This window comes from Apteryx mantelli, chromosome 1 (assembly GCF_036417845.1).
Source record: "Apteryx mantelli isolate bAptMan1 chromosome 1, bAptMan1.hap1, whole genome shotgun sequence".
NCBI lineage: Eukaryota > Metazoa > Chordata > Aves > Apterygiformes > Apterygidae > Apteryx > Apteryx mantelli.
Genome location: NC_089978.1, coordinates 158,031,983 through 158,058,927, shown reverse-complemented (window position 1 = coordinate 158,058,927; position 26,945 = coordinate 158,031,983). Strand labels below are relative to the sequence as shown.

The following is a 26,945-nucleotide window of genomic DNA, read 5'->3' as shown; positions in this document are numbered from 1 at the left end:
GACAAGTGTCACTACCTGCTGCCACTGGCTGAGCAAGCCTATACAGAGAATCGCCCCTGCTGTCAGCATGGGGTCCTTATCCAGAGCCACCTGCCCTGCTAGGTGGGAGTAGATATCTGCAGAGCAGGTCATCGCTCTGCTTACCCCCCTGGGAGCAGCGTTGCAGACTGGGACCTGCAAACATGGGTCCAGGCACACCTTCCAGACCGCATTTACCCAGCAGTCCTGGAAGGCGAACATACTACTAAGCTCACTTGGCCAGACCGCAGGTGGATAAGAGGCAGGGCACACCAGCCCCACACACACTGCTGCTCTTTCAGAGTGGCCAAGACAAGAGAGACAGGGATGGGATCTGAACATAAGACCCAGCTCTCTTAGCTAGGGCGTCCAGGCTAGCCCCTCATCAGGGCTTCTAACCTCTGACTGGAGCTCTCTTCCTGACCCCCTTACAGCGGGAATTGAATTCAGCCTCTCAGCACTCCTAGGCAATTCCCACCACTGATCCCTCCAGGCAGAGTTGAAGCCCAGGGAGAGGTTGTCACTCCCCCCACCAGGAACAGCACCCACCATGCCTGAGTCACTGGTCACTCCATTGCCTCCTCAGATCCTCCTTCCTCCTTTGCGAGTCTCAGAAACAGCTCACGGTCCAAACTCTGGTCTCTCACCAACCTCCAGGCAAGGGGCAGATCAGCAGGCAGATCCACCAGCAAGCCAGAGCAGGGATACACCAATTAGTGGTTCCCCCTCACCCATTCCCTCACTGCCAGGGGTCAGGCACTAATGACTCACTCAAGGCTCAAAGCACTGCTCTGCAAGAAGCCACACTCAGTCACTGGGAGAGTCCTGACACCCCACGGTGAATAACCCCTGGTGTTGAATCTCTAGGCCTGGTATCAAGGGAAGAAGAGCCTAAACCTCAAGAAAAGTCAGTGGCTTTGCTGGTCCCTTACCTAGTCCTTTCAGGAACCTATTGACTCCACTCTGCTCCCCACTGGGAAGTGTTTCCAGGTACTCCTGAGCCCGTACCTCAAACAGACCTGCAGGAAGAGAGAAGTCAGCAATTTCTATTTTGCTTCCTTATAAATAAAAGTAAGAAGCACATCTGAAAGCATACTGTCCTGGCTTACCAAATGAACTGTTGCACAGTATAGTGAACAACTCACCCAACCTCCTCCATCAGCTAAGCCCAGATCTGGGACAGGAGCTTTGTCCATGTCCGTGGGGCTCCCAGCCATGCTGCTACCTCCTCCCCAGCACTGCAAGGCTGAGTGATCTGTTGTACTTCACATAGGAAGAGATAAAACCTCCGTTCATTCTTCTGTGAACATGGCTAAGTCCAGAAAGTGAGGTCATCTGGGGAATCATCATGAAGGAGCCACATTTTACCACTCTGCAAAAACTCTTTTACCCAGTCACCTATTCAAAAGTCCACTGCTCATTAGCACTTTGGAGGAAACTGCTAAACCAGCACTGAGCAGCAGTAGGGATGAGAAACTGGCCGCCAGCAGAGCCCTAGGGACCATGGGATAACAGGAGTGAAACAACAAAAGCAGCTCTGGGAAGGACATGAACATTCGTATTTTTTACTAGACCAAACAGCCATGACCAATCCAGCCCATTCTTCCTGTAGACACGCTTCCCCAGTGCCTGTGCCTGGGAGGAGGGATTGCAATAATAAATGCAGTTCCAGCAACATGCCCTCCTGTGACAGTTGTGTCATTCAACAAGGAATAGAAGGGGCACACATGGAGGATATGACTTATGTCACCTATTGCAGTGGTGAAGGGTGGCTGTAACCCCAGTAAGGAACTACCAGATGCTCCTCCTTTGGGAAGATAAGGAAACAGAGACAAAAAGATCTGTGAGTGACTTCTTGAAGCCCACATGGGGATATCAGAACAGACCATCAGCCGACACTAGAGCTTTCCTACTGCCTCCTTCCTAGAGTCCCTGCACACTACAGCTTCCCATCACATTGCTGAGGATGGAGCTGGATGCTAGTGTGAATCTCCCAACTCTCATAGGAGCAAAAGCAACATTTCCACAACTGCAGATGACCCTAGCAGAGCCCCTCACCTCTGACCCCCTGCTTCCGCAGCTCCCGCTCTTGAATGAAGCCCCCGAACATCTGCGTCTCCATGAAAACTTCCAGGAAGCGTCGGAGGCTCTTGGAGGAGACAGACTTCCGGAAGGCCTCGCGCTGCAGAGTCCGCTCCTCTCGCTCGTTGGGTGTCAGGAAGAGGGAGTAGTGGCCCACAATCTCCACAAAGAAACGGACAAAGGCCTCGGACACCACCTCATTCAAAGGGCTGGACTCTAAGGAGAGAAGAAAGAGGCAGTGGTGAGGGCAGTGCTAGGAGGAGCAGTGTTCTTTACTCCAAGAGCCATCTGTGGTGTCTTACCCACTCCAGGTACATACTCACTGGCCTTTTTCAGATCCAGCCTGAGTGGAAAAAGCTCATTGACAGAGACACCATCCTAGGAAGTGCTTGCCATGGAGAAAAGGAGTGGGCTGCTATTGCCTTGAAAGCCACCTAGCTCTGTCTTGGCTCTTCTGCAGCCAGGTTATACCCATATACCCCCAGAAAGAGCTGTCTCAGCCCAGTCACTTGCGACCTACACTGTTGCTTCAGAGACTAATCCTGCACATGGACTGTCCACTGGAGTAGTATGCATCATTCACATGGTCATCAGCAGAGAGAGGCCTGTGTAATCCCCACCTGAAAGGATTACAGATGTTCCCTAGAGCCATAAGGAAATGAAGGACAGAACCAGGAAGGGGATAAGGACCGTGCAATGGAAAATTTAATAAAACTTCAAGCAAAAATCCTGACCTATCTCCAATCCTGCAGTGTTAAATTCAGCCCAAGCCTAGTTCTTCTCTAAGGAGTGACAGGAGAAGAAGGGGCAGGAAGAGACATGGTTTTAAGCTGAAAGACACTGTCCTTTACCCTGCTTGCCATTCACAGAGCCCTCCTCCTTGTCGCTTGCCAGCTCGTTCCTCTGCTCCAAGATGTGCTCTAAGGCGGCCTGCAGCTTCCGAGGCAGAATGGAGTCCTCATCTTCCATCTGCAAAACAGAGCCACGTTCTCAGGGTCTGGGGCTGCCACATGGCAGGAGCCTGCCCTTCTCCTCCACCATATCCTACCCAGCCCCTGACACAGCAGGGGAGCACTAAAAATGAACTGCAAGGAGAGGAGAGGGAGAACGCATAATATACTTGGCACTTTTCCAACACCTCTCAGCCAGGACACTCAAGAAAGGATGGGGGGAGCAGAAACGGGGGTGTCTTGTCCCAAATACTCTCCTATTCTGGAAGGATTTCAGGTGTCTGACCTGAGACCCGACCTGCCAAGGCCCACCCTCGGCTCCACTATCTGTCTGAGAGCACCAATAACACCACAAACAAGACTTACCTGAACAATGCTGGCATGCAGCCAGGTAAGCACAACTGCTTGCTTAGCTTTGCTCAGACAGCGGTCACGTTACAGAGACTTAAGAAGTTTCCGTAGACCAACTGGTGATTGTGTGTGAGCTCTTACCAACCCTGCCTGAGATAATGTGATTTAGCTGAAACCTCCAAGAGAGAGGTATAAGGTAAAGCATTTCACTCCACATCTGCCACTAAAAAGATGCAAACACAATTCACACTAGCTAAAGCAGCTGAAAAGCACAAACTGCATTAGAGGAGTGGCCTTCATCCACATGCTACTCCTTGCAGCAGGAGGTGCTCTTGTCCCATTTTACCCATGGGTCCTGAGGCTCTAGGAGAGACCTACACAGCCAGCACTGCACAGTGATCTGTGGTAGAGCTCTGGGCCTAAACTGGCTTCTAGGGCCAGGAACACATTCTCTCATCTATCCTCTTCCCTTAAATATCCTGCTCCTCCTCTCCAGGACAAAGGGAAGTAAAAACCTGTAGGCAATCTTGTCTGCAAAGCAACAGCTATATTCCTGATTATTGACTTCCTAGTTGTGACCCATACAGTGTAAGGGCTAGAATGAGGAATCACAAACTCCAAGGCCAGGAAGGGATTTGAAGGAATCATCAAGGCTACCTTCCCTGCTCAGGGCAGGGTAAGTGATAGGAGAGGGACTGGCAGACACAGACTGGAAGAGTCACAACTCCCTGGGAGCTGCAGCTGCTTCCCAGAAAATGGCACTGAGCCAAGGCTCTTCCATTCTGCCCTCAGTCTTACGGTATGTCACTCAAGGACCTGCAGTACCCAGGTGTCATGGTTTCCCCTCTCAAAAAAAAAAAAAAAAAAGCACAATGATCTGTAGTTGCTTTAAGACTCTGATACTACATAAGTACACAGTAACCACTATAACACTGCCAAACACAAATCCTGCCTTAGTTTGCATGGGGAGTAAGCGCTCCAGTCAGCCAGGTAGGTCAACAAATACAGACTGAGGCAAGGTATGTTGGAGGAAGGTCACAGAAGATGCAGGATATGAAATAGCTCTGCTCACCTGTCTCAGAAACCGGTTATTTACAAGGTCAACCACAAGGACCTAACAGAGAGTGAGAAGAAAAGTAGGAAATCATTATTTCCATCATTAGAGTTTATCTTAATCTCTAACTGCTCTGGAGGAAACACTTCAGCCCTGCCCCTGCTCCTGTTAACCACCACAGCAGCTGGAGGAGGCATCCAGCACTAGCCAAGAGCGGGGCCCTCACTGTGGCTTTCTAACTACTTCACCACAAACCACAGAACAGCTTGGGCAAAAAGAGGCTGTTCTCTGAGCCCAGCCCACCACTCCTCACTGCCCTGGCTCAGCACTGTGCTAATGCTGCTCATGCCGCACTTGGATCAGAGTTCCCGCCTTTTTCTGCCTGTGCGCTGCCCTGCTTTGCTCTGGATGGGCAGGGATGGAAATGTTCTGGCTCATTGACGAGGCCTGGCTATGTTCACCCTTGCGCACTGTGAACCAGTCTAGTTCCTAATTATTTATGCATTTCATTAGGCATCTATGTTAATTAGACAGAAGGGCAGCTATCCTGGATGATTTCTAGCAAGTACAATTCACACCTGGCAGACTTTGTCCTTAGCCCCTAGACAATGCTATCCAGAAACCACCAGAAACTTTTAAAAATAATCCCCTACCAGCACAACCCCACTGTGGGAGATCCCAGCCTCCCCCATTTCCAATTCCGCATGAGGCAGAGCGCAGCCCTTTGCCTCACAGTATGCCCTGGGGGATGTTCGCCTCCTTCCTCGCCCCATGCTCGCAGCAGACAAAGGACGAGAGCTTGATCCTTGCACGCCATTAGCTGCCAAACAGCAGCCTGCAGTTTTCTGTGGTGACAGCACCACCCTGCATTAAAACAATAGGGGCAAACATGGCTCTTAATAGCAGCCTTTCTAGGACAGGAGACAACTCAGCCCAGTAAGAGCAATATATATATTTTTTTTAAGAGCAAGGTTGTCAGAGTGTGTGGCTCACCTCCTCTACCGGGAGCTCCTTCAGGCGAGGCAGAGAGCTGGAGAGCAGGCCGATGAGGAAGGGGGTGGGTGAGCACACAATATCGATCATGGAAGGCGGCAGCACAGGGATGTAGGTGTGCTGCCAAGTGAAGGGGTACAGGAGGGCCACCGTGGCATGGCAACACTTCGAGAGAGTGCTGGAAGATAAAACACAAGCACGCACAACAGCAGGTCAGTCAGGAGATGAGTGGCACTTACTAGAAATCAGGGCTCTTTCAATTGTTCCCTGAACGAACTCTGCAGTTACTAGGCCGTCTCCCAAATTTCTGTCTCGTTCTCTAATTCCAGGTTGAAAGATCTTATAACAGGAGCCCAGGTTAGGAAAGATGATCCCACACAATGTACATGTGTCAAAGGACACATCTCACTGAATCTAGTGTCTGCTCTTCCAATGTCCTGATGGCGAATAATACACAGACATGGTCTTCTATGCAACTGCCTCTCATTAGAGAAAAGACAATTTATTCTTCCATGGCATGCCTCTGTGGCTGTTCCCACAGGAAAGCCAAGGGTTTGAATTCACAGCAGCTATACCGTTCAGAATAGACAGCATATAGCCATGGGGTACAAGACAGGAGATTTCCACCACTACAGCAGCCAGGAGCAGCTATCTGTCAGTCCATACTCTGCCCACTTGCCTGCTGGCTATACTCTTGGCCTTGTGAGCACAGCTGGATGGCCTGCCCGGACTCCCCGGCCCTGTGCTAACCCCCAGATGCAACATCTCCAGGTGTCCCTGGCTGGTCATACTGCCCACGGCTCACAGGATTAGAGCTGTCAGTCTTCCCCGTTCAAATGCTACCAGAGGCTCTGCTGTAAGTCCCTTTGCTGACAACTTCCAAGAGGGTCTGGCCAGAAAACCCATCAGATCTCTGGAGCGAGGTAGGTAGCATCTGCAGTCAGTCATGGAGATGCGCAAAGCTCACTGCAGGGCATCGGTTACTCATCTGTTCTGGGTCTGCAAGCACTTGTACATATCAAGGGAGGAGGGAAGCTCGCCACAATAAACTGTGAATAAAACGTCATTTTGTTTTACTAGCATCCAGCTCTTGAAGGACTGGAGGAGGGGAGAGAGGCTAGTGGGGCCTGGAGGAATCACGTGGCTGAGGAAGCGTGCACAGCTGGCTTGTGTTAAATTCCTCAGGGGAATTTACACTGAGGAGCCCGGATCTGGCAGTTTATTGCCCACTTGAAACGAGAGGGAAAGGGTTTGATGGGTGTGGACTTGAGCTCACTCTGAAAAGTAATGCCTGATTTCCCTCCTCCCCCTGCTCCAGTTAAGTCTGGCAAATTTGAGTCCCTGTACTGTAATGCTAACACAAGCTGAGCAAAGTATCATGGCTTGGCTACAGCTGGCTGGCTCTCATCAGATAAATTCAGTTTAGCAGAACATGATTATGGTTGCTGGAACATCAGTGTGACCATACGAAGAAATCAGGCAGTGAATATCAGAAAACACATGACGCTTTTTGGAGATAAGTAAATCCCCGGGCCCGGGGAGAGACTAGAATCTGCTTAATATGAGAATTTTGTCTAGGACTCTAACAGGTATGGAATGGGCGCTTGGAAGCAACCTCCTGGGAGGTAAAGTCTCTTCCCAAGAGAGGACCAGTTTTCTCTCTCTTTGCTTACAGAGGCTTGTCTTCTCTTAAGGAGATACTGTATAAAAAAAAGAGGCGGACCCTTCAAAGACTGCATCACAGACTAGTATCCTTAAGCCTTTAAATGGGGAAAGACAGTTCCACATCCTTGTTTAGGAAGGTCTTAAGCATCCCTCTCTCCCTTCTCTGTTCATTCCTGCTGGCTGACCCTCCATCTCTGCTCTCAAGCTGCCCCTGTCCTCACCAGCAAGCCCATGTCTGCTAGCTTACTGAATGCAGACCAGCACAGCTGATACACCCCACATATACAAAGAGGATAATGAGTCAAAGAGAAACAACATAAAGAGGGAAACAACATGAATCAAAGAGAGAAACAACATGAAAATAATGAGATAAGAACACAGACCTAGTAAGAAATGGGAACGTTTACCCCCCAAAAGTGGGAACAATACCAGAGCAGATGTTTTTTTTCCCCTGTATCTTTCATATAGACTAATTTTGAAAGGAACTGCAACACAGGTATGCAGTTTTAGAAGCAAGCTTCAAATTAATCAGATCCTTTAAAAACCGTCTCCTTCAAGATGGTGATGCTTGTACATGTTACTTGTATACCCATAAATTTCAACCCCTTTAGCAGATACAAAAGCGGGGGCTTCCCTTCTCCTCCATTAGTGCATACCATATTTTCTGCTCCTCAATTTCTGACTCATAATAGCCACAGTAATAACAATAGCAGTGTTATTGCAAAAGCAGAAAGAATTCCTCCTTTCATCACTTGTCCACAGCATCCCAACATTACTCAGACTACCACCACTGGACTTCCTTTTCTCTGAGCAGAAGCTGAACGGGGAAGGATTAGAAGTTTCACTTTTGTTGCAAAACTTTGATCTTGAAGGTACATCCACCTTTCCTGCTTAAAGCTCCCAACTGATTTTATAGACAACACTTGAAAACTAATGGGAAGGACCTTTGTGATTCCATGCGGCTCCACAGAAGAACAGCAGGCAGCTGAAGTACCTGGTTATTTGTGACACGGTGAGATATTGTGGCATGCTGTCTCCCAGTGTATTTACTGTGGCTTGTTCTTCCCTCAACTCTGCTTTCAAGTTCCCATGGAGTACAGACAGTACATGAGAGCTTAAGTGGGAGGAAAGACGGCTGAGGTCAAGCTGGTGGAAGTTACACAGAGAGCTGTGTGAGTCTGAAATTGTATGCGCCACGTTGCAGGAAGCAAAGAAAGTACCTTCCCCTTCCACCCTTCTATTTGCAAAGTCCTAATCACCTCCAAGATAAGTCCTGCTTGTCTCTGCTCTGAAACATTTCTTACCATGGAAGTAATTTTCAGGAACTAAGACTGTTTGGGTTGAAGTCTGTGAGCCTCCCTTGAAGACAGAGCACTTTAGAGATGGACACAGAGGAGGTACCAATGGAGCAGCTCTTCTGCATGTGGTTTGGTCAGAATTGCTCTGCAGAGGGTCTCAAGGAGTTGCAGTTTTCCAAGAGCACAGCAGTCTCGGTCTTTTGGAATGAATCTAATCTAATCTAATGTAGTCTAATCTAAGATCCCTCCTTCTCTCGCAAGGCTTTTCAAAAGCAATGACAAATCATTAATTCAAACCCAGGTTACTGAACCACACAGAAGAATCTGATATGCTAAATTCCTTTTATGCCTTCTGCATAACCGTGTGCTCTTCAGCCATCAGCGATAGGGGAGATGGTCTGCATTTCACCTCAGTCATAATACAGCATATACCCATCTATGTAGAAGCTATCTCCTCAAGGTGAACACAACCACTGAAGTTTTGCACACTGCTCAAGCTGGATGCCTATTTCTATGAGATATGTATGTATGTCCCAAGACAAGTGGAGACATATCTGAAAAGCTGTTCTAGAGTATCAGTAATTAAGTGAAAGAATCTTTTATGGAATCACGAAGTGGCACACCTTGACAGTCAACAGTTTTCCTTCATGTTTAATATTTGCTGGTGAAAAGTTTGACAGTCCACAGCACTGCAATAATTTAATGCACTCTCAAAGCACTATGTATTTCAGTGTCTGTCACCCCTTCTGTTATGAGGGCTCTTATACCAAAGAGACAAGCAATGCCTTTGTGTAGCTACGGCCAACACCCCTAACTGAAATCCCAGAACATACCACAGCCATGGATATCTGATGGCACCACAGCCATCACAACAACTCCTGCTGTTTGAACCATACTGACCCAGGGTGCTGTCTTTTGATGGTGTGCTCCAAATGCCATCAGGAATTAAGAGATCTATTCTGCACGACTGCAGTGTGCTTTGGGGAGTGTCATGCACTAATCTCAGGCTGCAGAAGCTCACTGTGAGTTGCTCAAATGGAACGCAGACACTGGTTTTTAAGGCTTTTGGTTTCAACATCCTTAAAGTACTCCAGGTCTTTAAAGTAAAGTACACTTTCAAGATCCTGAACACATCTTCCTGGGTTCATTCAGCCTCCTGTAGGGAAAATGGCAGAGCTGCACCTCTGATGTCACTCGCACAGGAGCTTGCAGGAGACAATGAATGAGCTATCGCTAGTCTAGAGCCTAAAAGGTACCGATGTACACAAAGAACCTTGACAGACTCCCTTCCTGAAGGACTGATTTGGACACTGACTGCCATATACATCTCTGGCTGAACACTTCCTTGATCAGAGTAATGATATTGTAGCAATTTATGACATTTATTTGCTTAAACAACAGGCCTTTCCACCACACAGTATCATATGCAAAAACAGATCAACAATTGCAGCTGCTACTTTTTGGCAGCAACCTCGCATAGAAGTGGTCAATACAGACTCTGAACACAGTAGCTGCAACTAAATGGAAAGTCTTCTTCCTCTCTGGGAAAATTTGCTCCAAGACTAGCTTGACTTACACTAAAGAAGACACTCTAAACAACTTGCAACGATTTCTAAGGAACGATACTGGCTGCTCTATTTGATTACTTTCTTCCCAAACTAAGACTGACTATAGGTTTTCCAGCTTTCCACTCCAAAGGCAAGCATATTCATTAAAAAGTCCACCAAGCAGAATCTTTCTTTGGGTTTAGGAGTCTTAAGGATTTCTTAAAAAACAAAACAAAACAAAACAAAATACTACTGAATCGATCAGCCTTTTGGAGTTTAATGTCAGTAAGCCCTTTGTTCCTTGCACTAACCAGACTGCTGAAAATACGCTGGCATTTGGCAATTTAACATGGTATGATTCTTTTTTTTAATTATTATTATTATTTTTTAATATAAACTCTGCTTCAACAGGATTCATTTTACAAACATCTTTGGGTTTCCTGACATTGCGTCACATTTGGATTTACTAACATTGGTTTGCAGATCTCGTTTTACAATGTTTAATAGCTGATGGAGCTTCCAAACTTTGCACTGTGACTTTGTGAAGTGTTGCTACAAATCCTGCCGGGACAATGCCATTGCTTTTGGGGACTGCTAGCATCTACCACTGAAGTGGCGAGTTAGCACATGTGAAGAAGGAAATGTTATGACCACACTGAAAAAAACAATACTACCATCTGACGTCCAAATGTCTTCTTTTGGTTTCTTCTTCACCCTAACCGTAATACGAAAATGAGAAGTCTGGATTGCTGGGATGCACAGGCCCAGGTCAGACTGTTTTCATAGCACACAGAAAGGGCTGCTGATTAATTATCTTTTACTGGTGATGACCACATTTAAAGTGTCTACTCTAATTCTTTCAGATCTGCCTTTGATAACAATGACCACTTTGTATTGTTGACACAGCTGTGGTTCCTGGCAGGGACAGATGGAGTTGCTTGAGTTGGTCAGATCCACAACAGGCTTTCAAGGAGATCTAGAAAAATGAGTGCCTTAGTTCTAAGCCCATGTCAATTTTCTGATGTAAAAAGCCCTCCGAATCTAACAGATCTCCCTCAGGCCAGTCCAAGGTTTACCGTACAGGAATGAGTAAAAGCTGGGGATAGACTACACAGATCAACATACTTTTAACAAAGTCATTTTCCTGGGCCAAAAGGGAATGTGTACTTGTTTCCATGGCAATAGAGAAAAAAATAATAAACCAAATTCTTTCCTTTTCCGCTGCCAACTTTTGGATTGACAGATCTTTAAAAGACACTCAATTTTCATTCTAAAGATGGAAAAGACAAAGTATTTCACTTGCTGTACACTTGTTAGACGCATTTGTTGGCTCAGCTTGAAAACATTTCACATTTCACACAGTATTTGGCAGGAGACGTTTCAGCTTTCTTTCCCAGAGACAGATTTTATAGCAACTAGAAGTCGTAAATAAAATGTATACATCATTTTCTCTCTGTCACTGACACACATCACACCTTTATGCATGTGTACAGATACAGCTATGGATAATGCCCACACAGAAAACTCCAAAGATTCATGACAAATGTAACTTGCTATGCACCTTTCATCATGTCACCTGCACTTTGCCTGTTAATCCATCTTTGCTGGATTATTTCTAGCATTTCAAACCTCTGAGTAGTTTCGAACAGCTGTTTCTATTGTTTTTTTTTTTTTTTCCTCTCTTAAGCTATTTGGCAAAAAATATTTCTTCTTTTCCCTAAAATTGGCATTTTTACCCTTAAAGTAAATACTTTAATATTCATTGAGTTCAGTGTGTTCCTGTCCCAAAGCAAGTAGCATTTGGGCACGAGGTCCCGTATCTACAATATCATCAGTGTTCAAAATGTGATTTCCACTACAAGACAGAGATTCTTGACCTCTCAGTTACGAAAAGCGCACCAATCCAATGCATTCAATCATTGGACTGGATTAAAAATAAAACAGCTTATTTCATTTTGAGGGTTATTTTCTTTGTCTTCTGTTTTCCAAGTATCTATAGTCCTTTGGGGTCATTTTCAAGTTTTTCTCCACAACAATAAGGGCCAGAGAAACTTCAACTTTTATTACAAGAAAAGAAAAACTAAAACTCTCCTGAAATTGCTTGACGCTAGGAGCAAGGTCTTCTCAGAAACATCAAATATTAAAAGCCTTGTAGAGAGCTGGCGGCTCTATACTAAATATTTGATTCTGAGCCCTGTGGCCCAACAGATCCTGGATCTTTGAAACATGACAATTTTTTTCACAGAAGAAAGTTGTTTATGCTATATTCAGAGATTTCTAGAAACTGTGATTCTATAGCTCTCCCCAATTCTGTTTTACAGGCCTGGGCAGCTGGATTCATTCCTAACGTCCCTGGATTTTTTGACAGGAGCTATGGGGTTGTGGGGGGAGGCCAAACCCACAGAAGTGCTTTGAATTAGAGATACTCTTTTGCACATGGCATGCTCAGAAAGCATGGTGGTGTGCTGTCACAAGAAGATTTGACAAGGAAAGATCTGTCAAATAAAGGTTCATTCTAAACCGATGCCTTAAAAAAGCAAAGCAAAACAAAACAAGCCATGCACCCTACAATCTATTCTTCTCACCCTGCCTCATTTGGAGAATATAATGACGTCTGTGTCCTTAACGGATTTTTCCAAGGAGGTTAAATCTACCCTACTGGGCAGAAGAACCCCCACTCCCCCAAAACAAAACTTGTTATCGTAAACTATCACACAAATCATACGCACTATGAGGAAATACAGCATTTGGATGAATTCTCTCAGTTTCAGTCAAGTCTGAATGCTCTGCATCTCACGTGTGGCTTAAGTATTCAGAATCCTAAATGTCTACCCATATAATGTTTCAGTGATTGTAACAAAGCAAATCTTCCCCTCCCTTACCCAAGGCAGTTGCCAAGAACTGTAAGCAGCCCATGCTGCCTTGATGCTACAGCTTCCCTCTCTCCAGCCTTCCTACTCCTGTGATGAGATTGTCCAAGCTCTGCTCTCAAAGAGCACCAGATCCCTGCAGGACAAATTTTTTCCTTTGCTCCCTTGTAGAAGGGGCCTCCCCATTTCTTGCCTCAGCCCCCAGCCCCAGAGATGCAGCCTGCTGGCTGGAAGTTGTGAAAACAGACAGCTTGGGGGCATTGTATGCTCCTGAAACCTGAGCAGCTCCTAAGTGTCATTACTCATCCAAGCAGTTTTTCCTTCCCCAGGCTTGGTGTACTCTCCCTCCCTGAATCTTCAAGTGCTTCAAGGGCTGGAGAGCTGCCAGCCACCAGCTGCACAAGATCTTAAAGAAACCTGGGCCCATTTTCATAACTTAGGGGAGAGAGAGAAAGAAGAAAAGAAAAAAAAGATAAATTGAGCAAATTTAAAAAGAGAAAGGGAAGTCCTCTGCCTCATCCTCCCTCACTGTACCCTTTCCCTTCACTCCCCCTACATGAAAAAAGTTTTTAGGAACTAATATTAAAATACAAGCAAGAAAATCTAGGAAACCAATCTTGTGACATCAGGGGACAACCCAGAAGGGACAGCGTCCTCTGCCTCAGGCCTGCTCCCTGAAAATTTAGCACAGCTCAGTGGGGAACACTGCCTTACCATGGAGCAAGGGGAGGGGTTCTGCTTCCTTAGCACGGGGGCTCTGCTCTGAAATGATTCGGAGGAAATGGGACATGATTCTCCTTGGGGACAAGAAAAAGCTCACATTTTGCAAGCTGCAAAGTGGAGCAATGGCACGTGCCTTCTAGAGTTCCCCACTCCTGGGAATTACAGCCCTACTCACATCAGGTAAGAAGTTGGAAAGGAGCTGAGGAGAACCAAAGAACAAGGCAGAGGAACCAGCCACTGCAGCCTCCCTCCTTGCCAGCATTTTGTTTAAGGAAACACAAGAGGGTACCTGAGCTTGTCTGCGATAAAGATAACCCTCCTTTCCAGAAGCAGGGAGGCAAAGACTCTGCTCAGGTGCCGCACGCTGAGGGATGTGAACAGGGACTCAAAATCAACGTGCTCAAGCCTGGAGTCGAGAGGCCGCCGCAGCTCGATTACCTGTTGGAGAAAAAAAGACCCTGGGTCAGCTCCGGCCCTCCACCGACACTGGGGCAAGCCAGGACCTGACCGGTCCTGACACACATTACCAACTGTGCTGGCAAATACCACGCAGCATTAAGTCTTCCAGCACAGTCCTTTCAAAGACCTCCCACAAATCCTTCTTCCAGATAAGGCCGAAGACTATCCAGAGTCCACTCCAGTGGGCACAGAATGACACCAACCACAAGTTCCCCCCGCCGGACTGAGGACAGGGAGCTCTTTATGAGGAGGAAAATTAGTTTGTGTCCAGCTAGGAGTGGTTTCCAGGCTCCCTGACATGCAAAGAGAGTGGCACATAGCCTTTTGATTTTTCACTCTTATTTTCACAGTTAGTTTTTTTTTTTTTTTACTGCAAGAATCTGGATTCCTAACTTACTAACTATAAGTTTTTATATCAATTGTGGAAAAGAATAACAGGAGGACATTTTCATTTGTTCATATCTATTTCAATAATCCCTGTCACAGAACCTTAGCATTCACGCTCATTACCTTAGGCAGATGATTATCTGACTTGTTCCTATAAACCTCTAACAATGGGCATTTTATAAATCCCAGAAGGAAATCTACTCCAGTTCTGAACTACCCTTACCGACTCCAAACCTATAACTACACCACCTCAGTGGCAAATTACTCCATCTACGTCTTGTGTTACTCTCAGTACACACTCAGAACAATTGGTCACCTTCCTCTCTGTACAAAACTCCTTGTATTTTGGAAGGTTCTTGTCACGTGCCCTGCTTTGTTCTTCGCTTTCTATATTAAGCAAACAATTCTCTCAAACTTTGCCTGTATTTTCTACACCATTTAATAAACTTCAGCACTTCCCTGGGACTTTTTCTAATGTCTGCATTTTTTTTTTTTTGAAAATGATACTCCACATAAATCATTCAAATCCATCCTTTTATTGTCTTTCACAATGCAGGATCTTGTCTTGATAACATCATAGTGTTACTTTTGCTCATTCAATGGTCCACTACACCACCAGATCCTTTCCTGAAGCACTTTTGCTCACTCAGTTATTTCCATATTGTATTAGACTATTTGATTTCTCCTTCCCAGCATTTTGCTCCTGTCCATATTGAATTTCAGACCAAATCTTCCATTTATCAAGGTTATTTTGAATTTTAATCCCTTACTCTCCAAAGTACCTGCAATCCATCTCTGTGCTGTCATCCACCTATTGTGTAAATGTGGAGTTTATGCCATCAACCAGATAATTAATGAACATTAAGGATCCTAGAAACAAAAAGTCGAAACATTCTCATAGCCTGACAGCAAACCATTGGGAACCTACTCCTAGAGTGCAGATTTTTAACCAGTTATGCATGTGGTCTACAGTAATTTAATTTAGTCTGTACTGTTCAGTTTGTCATCGCATAGTGCTATGCTGAAAGTCTTCCTAAATTCTCCTAAAAAGCCTTCCCCTTTTTTCCTCTCCCTACTAGGCCAGGTACCTCAAAGAAGAAAAACAGATTAGTTTAACATGATTCATTCTTCACAGATCCAAGCTGACTATTTCTCACTACTTTATGATCCTCTAGATTCATACAAACTCATTATGTATTTTGTTCTTCTGTATTTCCAGCAATCAAATTTAGGTCAAATCAAGTTACATTTCTTTGAATCCTCACCTTCCCTCTGCTTGAAGGCCAACACTAGGCCACCTTCTTCTATTCCTCTGGGACCTCCCATTCTCAGAGCTGCTTGCAAAGTGTTCAGAGATCACTGCAGTTGTTTTCTGCACAACTGTATTGTGAATCTCCTCAGGTCCTATTTACCTAAATACACTTAAGGTGTCTTGAGCAAATTCTTTTCCTGTTCTGTTCTGCACTCGCACGTTATTAATACTAATAGCATTAAATATCTGACCATAAATCATCTTCCTTCTGAAGACTGAAGTGTAAAAAACCCACATTGAATGTCTTCAATGTGTTCACTTATCATACATTATAGGCCTGCCAACACTAAGAGGGTGGGGTGTGTGTGTGTGGGGGGGGAAATCAAACCAGGGTTGCCATTCAGTATTTTCTTATGTCTGTCTCATCCTTCTAATGTATTAACAGAACCTTTCTTATTAGCCTGCTTTTCCCAGAGGAAATGAGATTCATGTAATCATGCTCCCACTTGGTTCCCTCTTCTTGTGTTAACTTTTGAATCCACAACTGGCTGATTTCAGTTTCCAGTTTTAATGGACAGGGTCCCAAGGACAATTAAGTTCTGTAAGTTTGTGGAAATCAGCTGCCCACGGAGGAGAGAGGCGCTCATGCCCCAGCACAGTGTCCCTGCTGAGAAAGGCAGGTAGCACGCAGCCATTACACACTCTGCTTGGCAGCAGATCCCCGGTCCAGTGACACACACGCACTGGCTGGACGGTTGGCACGCGCACAGCTCCTGCCTAGCCACAGCACAGTGACTGCCTCGTGCCCAGAGAAGGGGGAGTACAAGGAAAGAGGTTTTACTAATTCCACTGTTGACAGACAAATGTATTTTCTATGTCCTCTTCTGGCTATATCTCATTTTTCTGGTTTGGTCCTTGCATGCTTTTTTGTTCTTTACATTTGCCTTCAGCAACAGGTACATCCACATTGCTAGATAAAACAGGGTCAGGCAGGGAGCTCAAGCACAGACTGTTGATTGTCTATGCTGCTTAACTTGGCATGCTCTCCGGTAGGCACAACCTACATCAACTCACTCTCTTTCCTCTCTCACATTCAGGGATAGCACACCCCAAGGACCATGCCCAGTGGGAAGCATGCCAAGACCACACCCAATTTGGCTCCCTCCAACCTCTTGCAGTCCTCCAATGCTATCCCCAAAAGCTCTGCACTCTTAAAACCCTCCCACAGTTCTCACAACACACTGTGGGAAATGCAACATATACCCTCAGCTCCACCCTGTGAAAACATCATTCTTGAAGGGCTGTACCACTGCCTTGAATGATTTCAGGTATTTTTAACTGGAACATCCTGCCCTGTTCCACACAAACAGTGACCGTGCATTAGCTATGCTGGAGCATATGCTATTAATCCTGCCTTCAGGAAATTAATTGTGGGAAGCCTGGAGCAAACCCAAGGCCATGTGTAGCTCTATGTGGTACAGTGTGGACTCTGCCAGTCTGTGCAGTTCAGTTTGAATGCCCTGTTTTCACTTTCACAGTATGATTTACTTTTTGATTCTGAGGTCACTGGAAAAGTGTCTGTGCCATCCTCTCAGGTCCCCATGTTACTCCTTCACTTCCCTCCACACAGCTGCCAGACAACCTGTCCTTCCTGAACACCCCCACAGCATCCCATCACAGTCCCAACTTCCAGTCGCCAGCCGTGCACTTCTAGCAGCACTTGCTGGCCTACATCTCTCTCGCTCTAGGGTGGTCTTTTTACCTCTGTCCCTGAGCCTGGCAAGAAGTTCTTGACTGTGATCGTCCGGCCCAAAGCTGGGAAAGGTGCCTCCATGACACTCCTCATGAGGGGCTGCACCAAGGCTGGCGAAATGCCCCGTCTCTTCTCAACCTCATCCAAGATCTGAAACAAAAACATAAAGCCACAAAAATGCGTAAAAGAGGAGGAGGGAGGCAACACCAGGATTAAAGTTAACCAGCATCTAAATTCTCTCCTTAACCCAGCATTGATATGAAAATTTGAATCAAAAGGGAGAAGATAAGAGATGCAACTGTAAACCCTTCATTTTCCTCAACAAGAGAAACCCAGCACCAGTGAGGTCAAAGGGAGGCTTACCACTGCAAACTCCCCTTGATCTTTGGAGCCAGGACCCCACCTTTTAATCTCTCAATGCTTGTGTACTGGTAGTTCTGCTGATGGAACAAGCCAACAGCTGACAATACATTTTTCTTTTCAACAGTATTTTTTCTAGGTTCTGGAATTAGCAAGGCTGCTTGCCTTGCCAACACCACTTCGACCCCCTTCTCAAGCCATCAGCTCCCCTGATCCCCATTCTTCTGGTGTTGGCTTCACTTTCAGGTCCCTTTCTGCCTGCAGCACAAATTCCCTTCCTCTCTCCCCCTCACCTTAGAGAACAGGTTGAAGCATCCAAGACGACTCACAATACAGTAAACTTCTGGGAGACGCTTCCCTTTCCCAGTGGGCTTTCAAGAGAAATGCAAATACACACAAACACACACAAAAAAAACACCAAAAAAGTCAGAGTTACAACTACTGTAGAGACCAAATGGCTGCTGTCTCAGCACCTGCAGCTCACTGGCTGGCTCAGAAACTGGTGTGCATTTCACAGCATGCTGCAGAAGACAGCACTTCAAGTCTGGCTCAAAACACTGACATCTTAGAAACAGTGGGGAAAAATGGCTCATAAACAGTATGGTCCCAGCCTTCCTAAGTCAGACAGGGCAGACTGCTCTACAGAGACAGCTCTGAGCCTATAGGACCAGCAACAGGTTTAGACAATTATTTACTAGATATCTAAACTTAAGGGAGATAAATCCTACCCTCAGCTTAGTAGTGAAACAACAGTCCGTGCTCATAACATTAAGTACTAACATGAGGAAAAGGCAAAAGAGCTGTGCTTGGAGTGGAGGGTGGTACTCAGAGAGCAACCTTGGCACTGAGCAGAAAAGAACAAAGCTGGTCTGCTTCCACCCTTTCCTTCCACACTGAAAGAGAAGAGCAGCAGCTTCCACTCCCCATAAGGGGTGCCAGTAACACTAGACCCAAAGAGGGGTGGTCTCCCTTCTGCTAATGAACAGAACCATGGATAATTACCAGCAGCCTCCTACAGTATCCAAACCGCCTGCTCCCATCTTCCCCAGTCAGGACAAATGAGAATGTCTCACTGCAGAAAGAGAAACTAGAATGAAGAGATATCCTTCACTTATACACAAAATCTCTGACTTAAAGATAAAATCTTTCATATTTCCAATACACCCTTCTCAGGGCACTATCTGATTTTCTACCATAACAGTGCTCATATATAAATTAGCTGGATACATACATTTTTCATAGATCTGGATACGAAGTACAGTATTTACCTGGCAAACTGCTGGATGGGGGCCCAGTCCTTAGCATCAGGGAAGCAAAACTGGGGAATAGCTTTCAACTGATCTTCTGCCTCACGCATGAATTTGAATGAGCGTTCAAGCTAGCAGAGAACAGAGAGAAGGAATGTTTCCAATTAGTCATGTGGGGATGGAATGACTTCAAATATTTTTCCTGCGACAAATGAAGAGGTGATGACAGAGGCAAAGCTTCTGCCTGGAAGATATTAAAATTTCTGTGATTCTGACTCACCTAATCTTTAGATATCTTAAAGCAACTTTCTGCCTCCAATTCCACCAAACCCTACTTCTGCAACACTTGGCTCTGAAATATTGGGCCTACACTCTGGGACATGCATTCCAGAAAAGGGAAAGAGAATTGGAGTGTGAGGGGAACTTCTATTACATCACATTTAGAAATATACTGTCACATTTGCTTTGCATTTGTCCCATTTCACTCCCTGTTCTTAGCTAGACTATTGGTGAAAGCAGTGCCCTCCCTTTAAGAGCATGTCTTCCTTAAGAATGGCACTCATTGCTATACAGTGCTGGTTCTCTTTAAAGAGAAAAGGGGGAGAAAGGTAATAATTGCATAAAAATCATAGCCAAGGACAGCAAAAGATCTAAACAGCTGCACTTCCAATAATGAAGAACATCATGACAATTCTCAAGGGGTTACAGCAGCCCCTACATCTTCAGTCTTATTGAACAATGCCATGGCAGAGAGATTACTAGTATAATATGTGATCAACAGAAGCTGTGGCTCCTCCAGCTCTGTAGTGCATGACACATTCTGGCACCAGCCAGGAGGTTCCTGATAGGCACCACACCTTTAATGGGAACTGCTGGGTAACTTCAGGGACGTAGGCAGCCCCAGCCTGCTTCTTGTGCAGTGACACCACGACAAAGTACTCAAACAGCTGCCTCTCTTGGTACTCAATCAAGTCCCGTTCCAAGGTTTGGTACCGTGGGGTTTGCTTCAGGCGAGATTTCACATGGACCAGGCGCTGGCTGTGAGCTGCAAAGAAAAAGGTAAGAGATTGTTGCTTTGTCTAGTCCTTCGCAGAGAGCACCCACAGTGCTTTGCAGAGATTTACGGAGAAACTCACCACCATCTCACTGCATTTACTTTGCCAGTGGCTGAGCAAGAAGCAGGAACCATCTGGAAGCTGCACTACAAAGACTGAAAAAGCATCACAGTGACAGAGATGGAACGTACTCTTGTGAGTACCATCACCCTGTGGATACAGGCTTGTCCAAAAGCACACAGAGGGAGATCACGAGGATGTGCACACATCAGGAGTAGCCTGAAGAACTTTGGCAGGAGAAGGATTTAATGAATGGCTTTTACAGGTGAAGACAACCCAAAGTGAGATCCAGATGTGACACAGAGTAACACACAATGTCTGGACATTCATATTAGCCCTCATTTATGTATCAGTCAAAGCAAGCACATTATGTGATTGATCACCTTTGTTCAGAGGAGATTGTGGGTAGTGATCCCCAGTTTTACAAGCCCAGCGCTTAAATATTAGGCCAGGGTAGGGCTCCATTGGCTGAGTAATGCTGGGGACTCCCAAGTTGTAATAACATGGACTGGGCTGCAGGCCAACGACAGAAAATATGAGAAGAAGTGCAAATGAAAAAGGCTGGCTCATGCCAGTTCTTCCTGTGACTAAAGCTAATCTCTCAGGACCATGTTTCTACAAATTCACCCAAGACAATGCGAAAATGAGAAAATCTGCCAAGCAAGCTCTGACTGCAACACATATGAGCTGTGGGACAATAAACATTCCAGCATGGAAAGTAATGAAAAGTTGCCTGCTGGGAAGAGACCAGATGAGATTCCTTACAACCATCCCCCCGCTTTGTTTTACAGTTGCATCCCAAATTCAATCTCCACGAATCTCCCCTACCCTACTACAAAAGAAAGAAAAAAGAATTAACTACAAGCAGAGACTACAGTACATTTCCCACAAATATGCATTTTGCTAAAGTGGGTGGCAATGTGATGTTTTTGACAGAAACAACCACCATTGGCAGAAACACCAAATAAATAAAAGTGGTCTGCTTAGAAGATGGGGCTTCCTGGGAAATGGTATATACTTTAGGACAGACTCTTGACTCTTCGTCTGGTTAAGTTGTGCCGCTCACGGACTATTTCAGGCAACATAACTTAGAGCACTCTCAAGGTGCCTTTTAAACTAGAACAAAGAGTTAAACAGTCCCTGGACAATAAAAGCCTGGAAAGATGGCTTAGTCTCCTTTCTCTCATCAGCTATTACACTATTTGCTTTAAGGCTGTAATTCTTCAGAAGCTTTCAGAAGTGATCTCTGTTTTACCAGGGACTTCAAAAGAAGTGGTGTCAGAGCAATGCTGAGTGCTTCTGAAAAGCCCACTCAAGCTTTGCCTGTTTATATTCTGTGCAGCCTGCTAAAGATACCAGGAACGTACTGCTGTCATCATGGCAGAGTTTGTCTCATTTTCCCTTCCCAAGGGTCAGTACATATGACTCTGACACGCAGCCTGATGATTGCAGTCTGACGATTTACTGTGTCTCAGATGATGCACAGTGACTTGCAAAGCAGTGGGAACTGGCTGGTAAGTTTAGTCTGTTAAGTGAAACATACAAAATGGAAAGTCCCTCCCACAAACACTTGCTAAATCATCTCACTTTCCTATTGTTTAAAAATACTAAAGTCCACAATGTGATAAGGCAAAGAACAAAACACAGATGCAGCTAGAGCAAATGGTTACTGAGTACCAAAGCTCCTAATCACACTTTTCTAGACATGGAAGCTTTTATCACAGTCACTCAGATCCAGGTATGGATGTGGATATTGCTCACAGCCCAGTGCTGTCAGACCTGGGGTGACTTTGCTCCATCTCCATCATCCCCTCCACAAGCAGTTCCTAGTTGCAAGAGAAAACAGTTCTCTCTTTGGATTTATGTACATTCACGTTCCATCTCCAACAACAAAAACTTTTTATGAGGAGAGAGCAGAATAGCAAAGGAAGAGACAAGGGAAAGCAGGTTCCTCTTCTCAAACCCACTGAGCTTATACTTGTTCAGGTAGTGCTTAAGTCTGGCTATGAAGATGGAGATGTGGTAACACTGCAACAGTGAAGTCTGTATCACAGCAGCAAGGGAGGCATGCTACCCAGTCAGACCATTTTTCCTCTAGATTTTAGTAGAGTGGTAGGGCTGTACGCTATCATAGTATTGCCTTCCCCATGTTCTTGGTAGATACGGGCCAAAAACATGCTGTCTGGATTCAGACTCAGACTGAGATCAGGTCAGGATTCATTCAGGATCAGAACTGATGGCTCTAAGACCTCCTGAGCTCTTCTGGCCAACAGACTAGAAAACAGACTTATGCAAAGCTGTCAGGCTGGGAAGTACTAAGATGTTACATAGAAACAGAGGGTGAAATACATGATTCACCTTGGCCATCAGGAACAAGAGTTTGCCTTCTTGGTCATATCTACACTATCTTTCTCAGCTGCATCTGAATATGGACTGTAGTTCACAAAACCACGTTTCAAGCTGATTGTGAATGCAATCCCTGAAAGATCTGGGCTCAAACCCTTTCCCCCCTATATCCAGGCTAGCCTGAGAGCCTGTCAAAAGGTAGGCAGTGGCAGAAGGTTTCGGTTTGTACAAATACCAAGTTTCCCAGTGATGACGAAAGCAACAGCAGACATACAAGAGTTCTTGCATGGGAAGTGGTGCTCACAAACACATGAGGAAACTCAGATTGTGGTTTCTGTTCTAAAAACATAAAAGAGGGTAAGTAAGGATGAGCATTCCTAAGCACAACCCACTGAGGTTGACACAGAGTGGGAACTGCTGCTTGTACCTGTCTTTTCAGCTTAGGAACAGATCAGCTACCCAGATCAGGTGTGCATTTGGACCAGAATCAGGAAACTTTGGAATCTGAAGGAGTTTCAATTTTGCATTCCAACTCTGTTGGAATTTTTAATTTGCTATATAAATCCCTACAAGACTACTGCCACCAGCATGTCACAAGGCTGATTACCAATTCAAGAAGGTTTGAGAAGAATTTTCTGGAGACCAATATACCACACAGCTCTACCGAAGTGAAGCAAGCAGTGCTCCATCACAATTCAGCAAATGCAGAAGAGTTTAATTAGCAATAAATTATATAGTGCAATGCCAGTTTTCTAGCTAGTCAGTCTGGCTTGAGAGTTTTCTCCCTTAGCAAATATGTAGTGGAGCTTTGGGCATCCTGTCCTATTGTGATGCTGCCTCTGGTAACCTGTTCACACATTTGTTACCTTGTACTTGGAAAAGTCTCTCTGCACTTTCATGGTGCCCAAGCCATCTCCTGTGAAAGTCAATGTAAAAAGCTTAGACGGGAGTTGGTATAGACACTAGTTTTAGACTCCTATAGTCCTCTGCCTACGGAGTTCCTCCTGCAGTTTTGAGGTCTTTGTTTCGTCTCTGCATTCTGCGTGGAAACAACCTCTTTCTCCAAAGCCAGAGCAAAGAGGAGAGATCTTGACCACCTGAGGAACTCAGAGGAGAGTTTATGAGGAGCCATTTGTTCTCTTCACATATTTTCCTTACCTTTCAGCTTCTCTTCAGTATCACTGTCTGATTCACTGTTTTCATCTGTAACTAGGAAAAAAGAAAGCGGAAGATGAAATATAATAGTGCATTTCTTACCACTGGCAAGATAAAGCCAAGCCTAACAACTTTAGGAAGACAGACAGTATAGATACTAAGGATCTCATCCTTTCCAAGGATGCACATTCCCACAAACACTTCACTCACCAAACTTAGTATCTTCCCATTCATTCAGGAGATCAGAAAAATGCAACAAAATAATTTTACATAGCAAGAGAGTTGCATGAAGAATAAATTGCAAGAGCAGCATTTTACCCATGTCTGTGTGAGCACAACATCAAGGCAAAACACTGATTAATGTGTTTAGCTTGAATACAAAATAAATAGCTTGCAGGACAAGGGAAAAAAAAACAATTGCCAGAGTGAATCAGACTGAAGGTCTCTGTGGTCTAATAGCTTGTTTTTGACAGTGACCAGCAGCCTCTGATGCTGCAGAATGGGTCGAAAAATATTCTAGAAACCAGTCTGGGATGCTGTCCCACCCCCCAAAAGTTCATCCGTATCTTTACATATAAACACACACACACACACACACACACACACACACACACACACACAGAGTTTACATATAAAATCGGATAAATACTAACAAGTAATTGTAGGAAACAGAGTTGGAAGTCACCTTGCACTGGAAATTATGATGCTTTGGAAAAAAAAAAATATTGTGTTGAAAAGACATAATTTTAAATTTTACAGAGAACAGACATTTAAAAATAATTGCTCTGAAGTATCTGAATGGTTCTGGTGAGCTAGGAGCCAGCGCACCTCTAAGCTCTAAGACTTCTCAACTGACAGTGGAAGGCTGAAAGTCTCACTCTTGCGATGGTAGAGACGGTCCTACAGTCAAGAGCCTAAAACCCCTGATTCCCAAATGACGCTATTTGTTTATTGGGATGCTGAAGAAACCAGGCCTGTTTCAAAATCTATTATCTTCCATTGGACAGTTCAGTAAAGTGACACATTCTCACAAAATATTTTGATCTCAACAGAAGAGCCTCTTTGGACAGAATATTCCTCTGCAAAGCTTTCAGCCAGTTCCAGAAATAAACATCAAAAAGAGGAGACATTTTTGGTGTGACCTATAAGGTTATCATGGAGAACAGTGGAATGAAAACGAATCAAGAAAAACAAAAAATTGCCCTTTCAGGAAAGGTTCTCGGGCAGTGGAACAGTCTTTGGCTTCCCAAAAGAAGGGGTGGAAGCCCCAACTCAGTCTCACTCTGGACTGGAAGAAGTGATAGAAAACATCACATAAATCAGCAAGTCAGCCTAAACTCCAAGACAAGTCCTCAAAAAGTCTTAGATGTATGATGATTCAAAAATCCTTTACCTTTCCCTGAATTGCTCTCTGTAGACTGTGATAGTCTCTTGACACGTTTCTTTCCCCTCCGTGCCTCATAAATAGCATTGATTTTCAACACAAGCTGCTCAGCAAACACACAAACAAACAAAAAAAGGTTAGTTTCTTCCCCAGACAAAGAGGAAAGTTATAATTTTATTGAAGGTATTCCATTACCCAATCCTGATTCTATAGAAACACTTCACATGATGGCCCAGAGTTGACAACTACCAGCATCTAACTTGCACAACAATCTATACCTACACCGCCAATAACCACACTCACTCTGGTACAGCAGCATGCTGGCACAGCAGAAGCCAAGGTAAGAAGTTCATGAAAGGCCAGGGTCTAACATGCTTTCACACTTCCAGCCCAGCATGGTCCATGTGGCTGTAGGAGCTCACTGGCACCCACCTGGGCCTCTCCGTGCCCTGCTCCACAGAGCACCAGAGGGTTCCTCAGGAACCCACTCTCATCTGCAGGTTTGAGAGCAGCAAACTCGGAGTGAGGATGACTGCAAATTTTAATAGCTTTAAGTCTTCAACATCTGTGGCAGAATGTGCTGGAGACACCTCTCTAGGAGACTGAGATATGTCTAGGTTAACCCCATCCAGGGTTACTTGGGGGAAAACTGCTTTTGGCATGTTATGCACAGTCCACTAGGAGAAGGAAACAGTGGTTACCACGCAACTTAAGGGTTCCCTAAAAATGGCTTCGCATAGGCTTTTGTTGTTGTTGTTTTTGTTTAAATGCAGAGTAATCAGGGCTCTAGTTTTGCCCCTGCCACAGCACAGGAAAGACATGGACAAACTGGAGCAAATGCAGCGGTGGGCATGGATATGGTGGAGGGCTGGAGCAGCTCCCTCCATAGCAAGGGGAGACTGTGGGAACAGGGCTTGCTCAGCTGAGAGAAGAGGTGGCTGTGGGGGCACCTAAAGCAGCCCTAGCACCTACGAGGGGTCACTGTGAGGATGCAGCCAGCCCTGAACAGCGATGCGCGGTGGGAGGGTGAGAGACAATGAGCACAATTTGTAACAACAGAGGTTGAGACCGGATTTAAGGACAAACTGTTTCACTGTAAGGACAATCAGACAGCGGCACCAATTGCCTAGAGAGGCTGTGCCATCTCCATCCTTGGAGGTTTTCAAGCCCCAACTGGGTAAAGTCCTGAGCAACCTGGTCTGAGTTCAGAGCTTACCCTGCCTTGAGCAGGAGGTTGGACTAGAAACCTCCCAAGGTCCCTTCCCACCCGAGTTATCCTGTGATCCTATGATCTTATGATCCAACGGATGAGGACACAGAGCCCCCAGTGCTGGGGCAGTTATGCTGGGATCTCAGGACTGCTCCTCTAGTGCACAGGGCATTCAAGGCTGGTCAACTCTGTGCCATGGCATCAACCAGGCCCCAGAAAAGTGGGAAAAGGCACCCCATGTTTCCCGAAAAGCCAAATTCCAGAGATGTCAAAAGTGTTTCCAAACTAATGACAGCCCTTTTGCTCTAGCAGCACTGCAGTGTCACTGATTACTTCATAACAGATACCAAGCATGGGGGAAATGTATCACACAGGGAATGCTAAAGGAATTGAGATGGGTGGAGGCCAAAGGAGCTGAACTACTTTATACTAGTGATTTGGTTTTGCAAATCCTTTAATACTGGGCTTTCCAGCTGACCAGGCAAAAGGACATTTCTCTGTTGGGTATAGCTGGGCTCAGTAGCTCATTCAGTGCCTCCTGGCTCCCTATCCCTCCTTGAAGGGGAGAGGAGTTGCAGAAGGAGCATGCCAAGCATCCCCGGGCCACCTCGAGCAGAGCTGCCTCCTTGTCAGGGTCCCAGGCAGGAGCAGCAGGACATGGCCACAGCATTCAGATTTATTCTAGAAACTTTGGGACCCTCTGTGCTTGTATGCACACATGCTGAG

General features: G+C 45.4%; 1 protein-coding gene across 3 annotated transcripts in view; it reads right to left on the bottom strand.

Annotated features, from left to right (window-relative positions):
- The window catches only part of DENND2A (DENN domain containing 2A), a 66,347-nt gene that overhangs the window by 782 nt on the left and 38,620 nt on the right, over window positions 1–26,945 (bottom strand). For 2 of the 3 annotated variants that reach the window (XM_067307928.1, XM_067307934.1), the window contains exons 7-19: window positions 25,019–25,112; window positions 23,629–23,679; window positions 19,867–20,054; window positions 19,031–19,140; window positions 18,765–18,834; window positions 18,056–18,133; window positions 17,412–17,552; window positions 13,841–13,989; window positions 5,449–5,626; window positions 4,474–4,515; window positions 2,952–3,069; window positions 2,077–2,316; window positions 951–1,037 (exon numbers count right to left, since the gene is read on the bottom strand). In XM_067307928.1, coding sequence (XP_067164029.1) covers window positions 951–1,037; window positions 2,077–2,316; window positions 2,952–3,069; window positions 4,474–4,515; window positions 5,449–5,626; window positions 13,841–13,989; window positions 17,412–17,552; window positions 18,056–18,133; window positions 18,765–18,834; window positions 19,031–19,140; window positions 19,867–20,054; window positions 23,629–23,679; window positions 25,019–25,112 — 1,546 coding nt within the window. Of the gene's footprint in view, window positions 1–950; window positions 1,038–2,076; window positions 2,317–2,951; window positions 3,070–4,473; window positions 4,516–5,107; window positions 5,320–5,448; window positions 5,627–13,840; window positions 13,990–17,411; window positions 17,553–18,055; window positions 18,134–18,764; window positions 18,835–19,030; window positions 19,141–19,866; window positions 20,055–23,628; window positions 23,680–25,018; window positions 25,113–26,945 lie in introns of those variants that run through there. The other variant, XM_067307943.1, reaches the window with a different exon arrangement.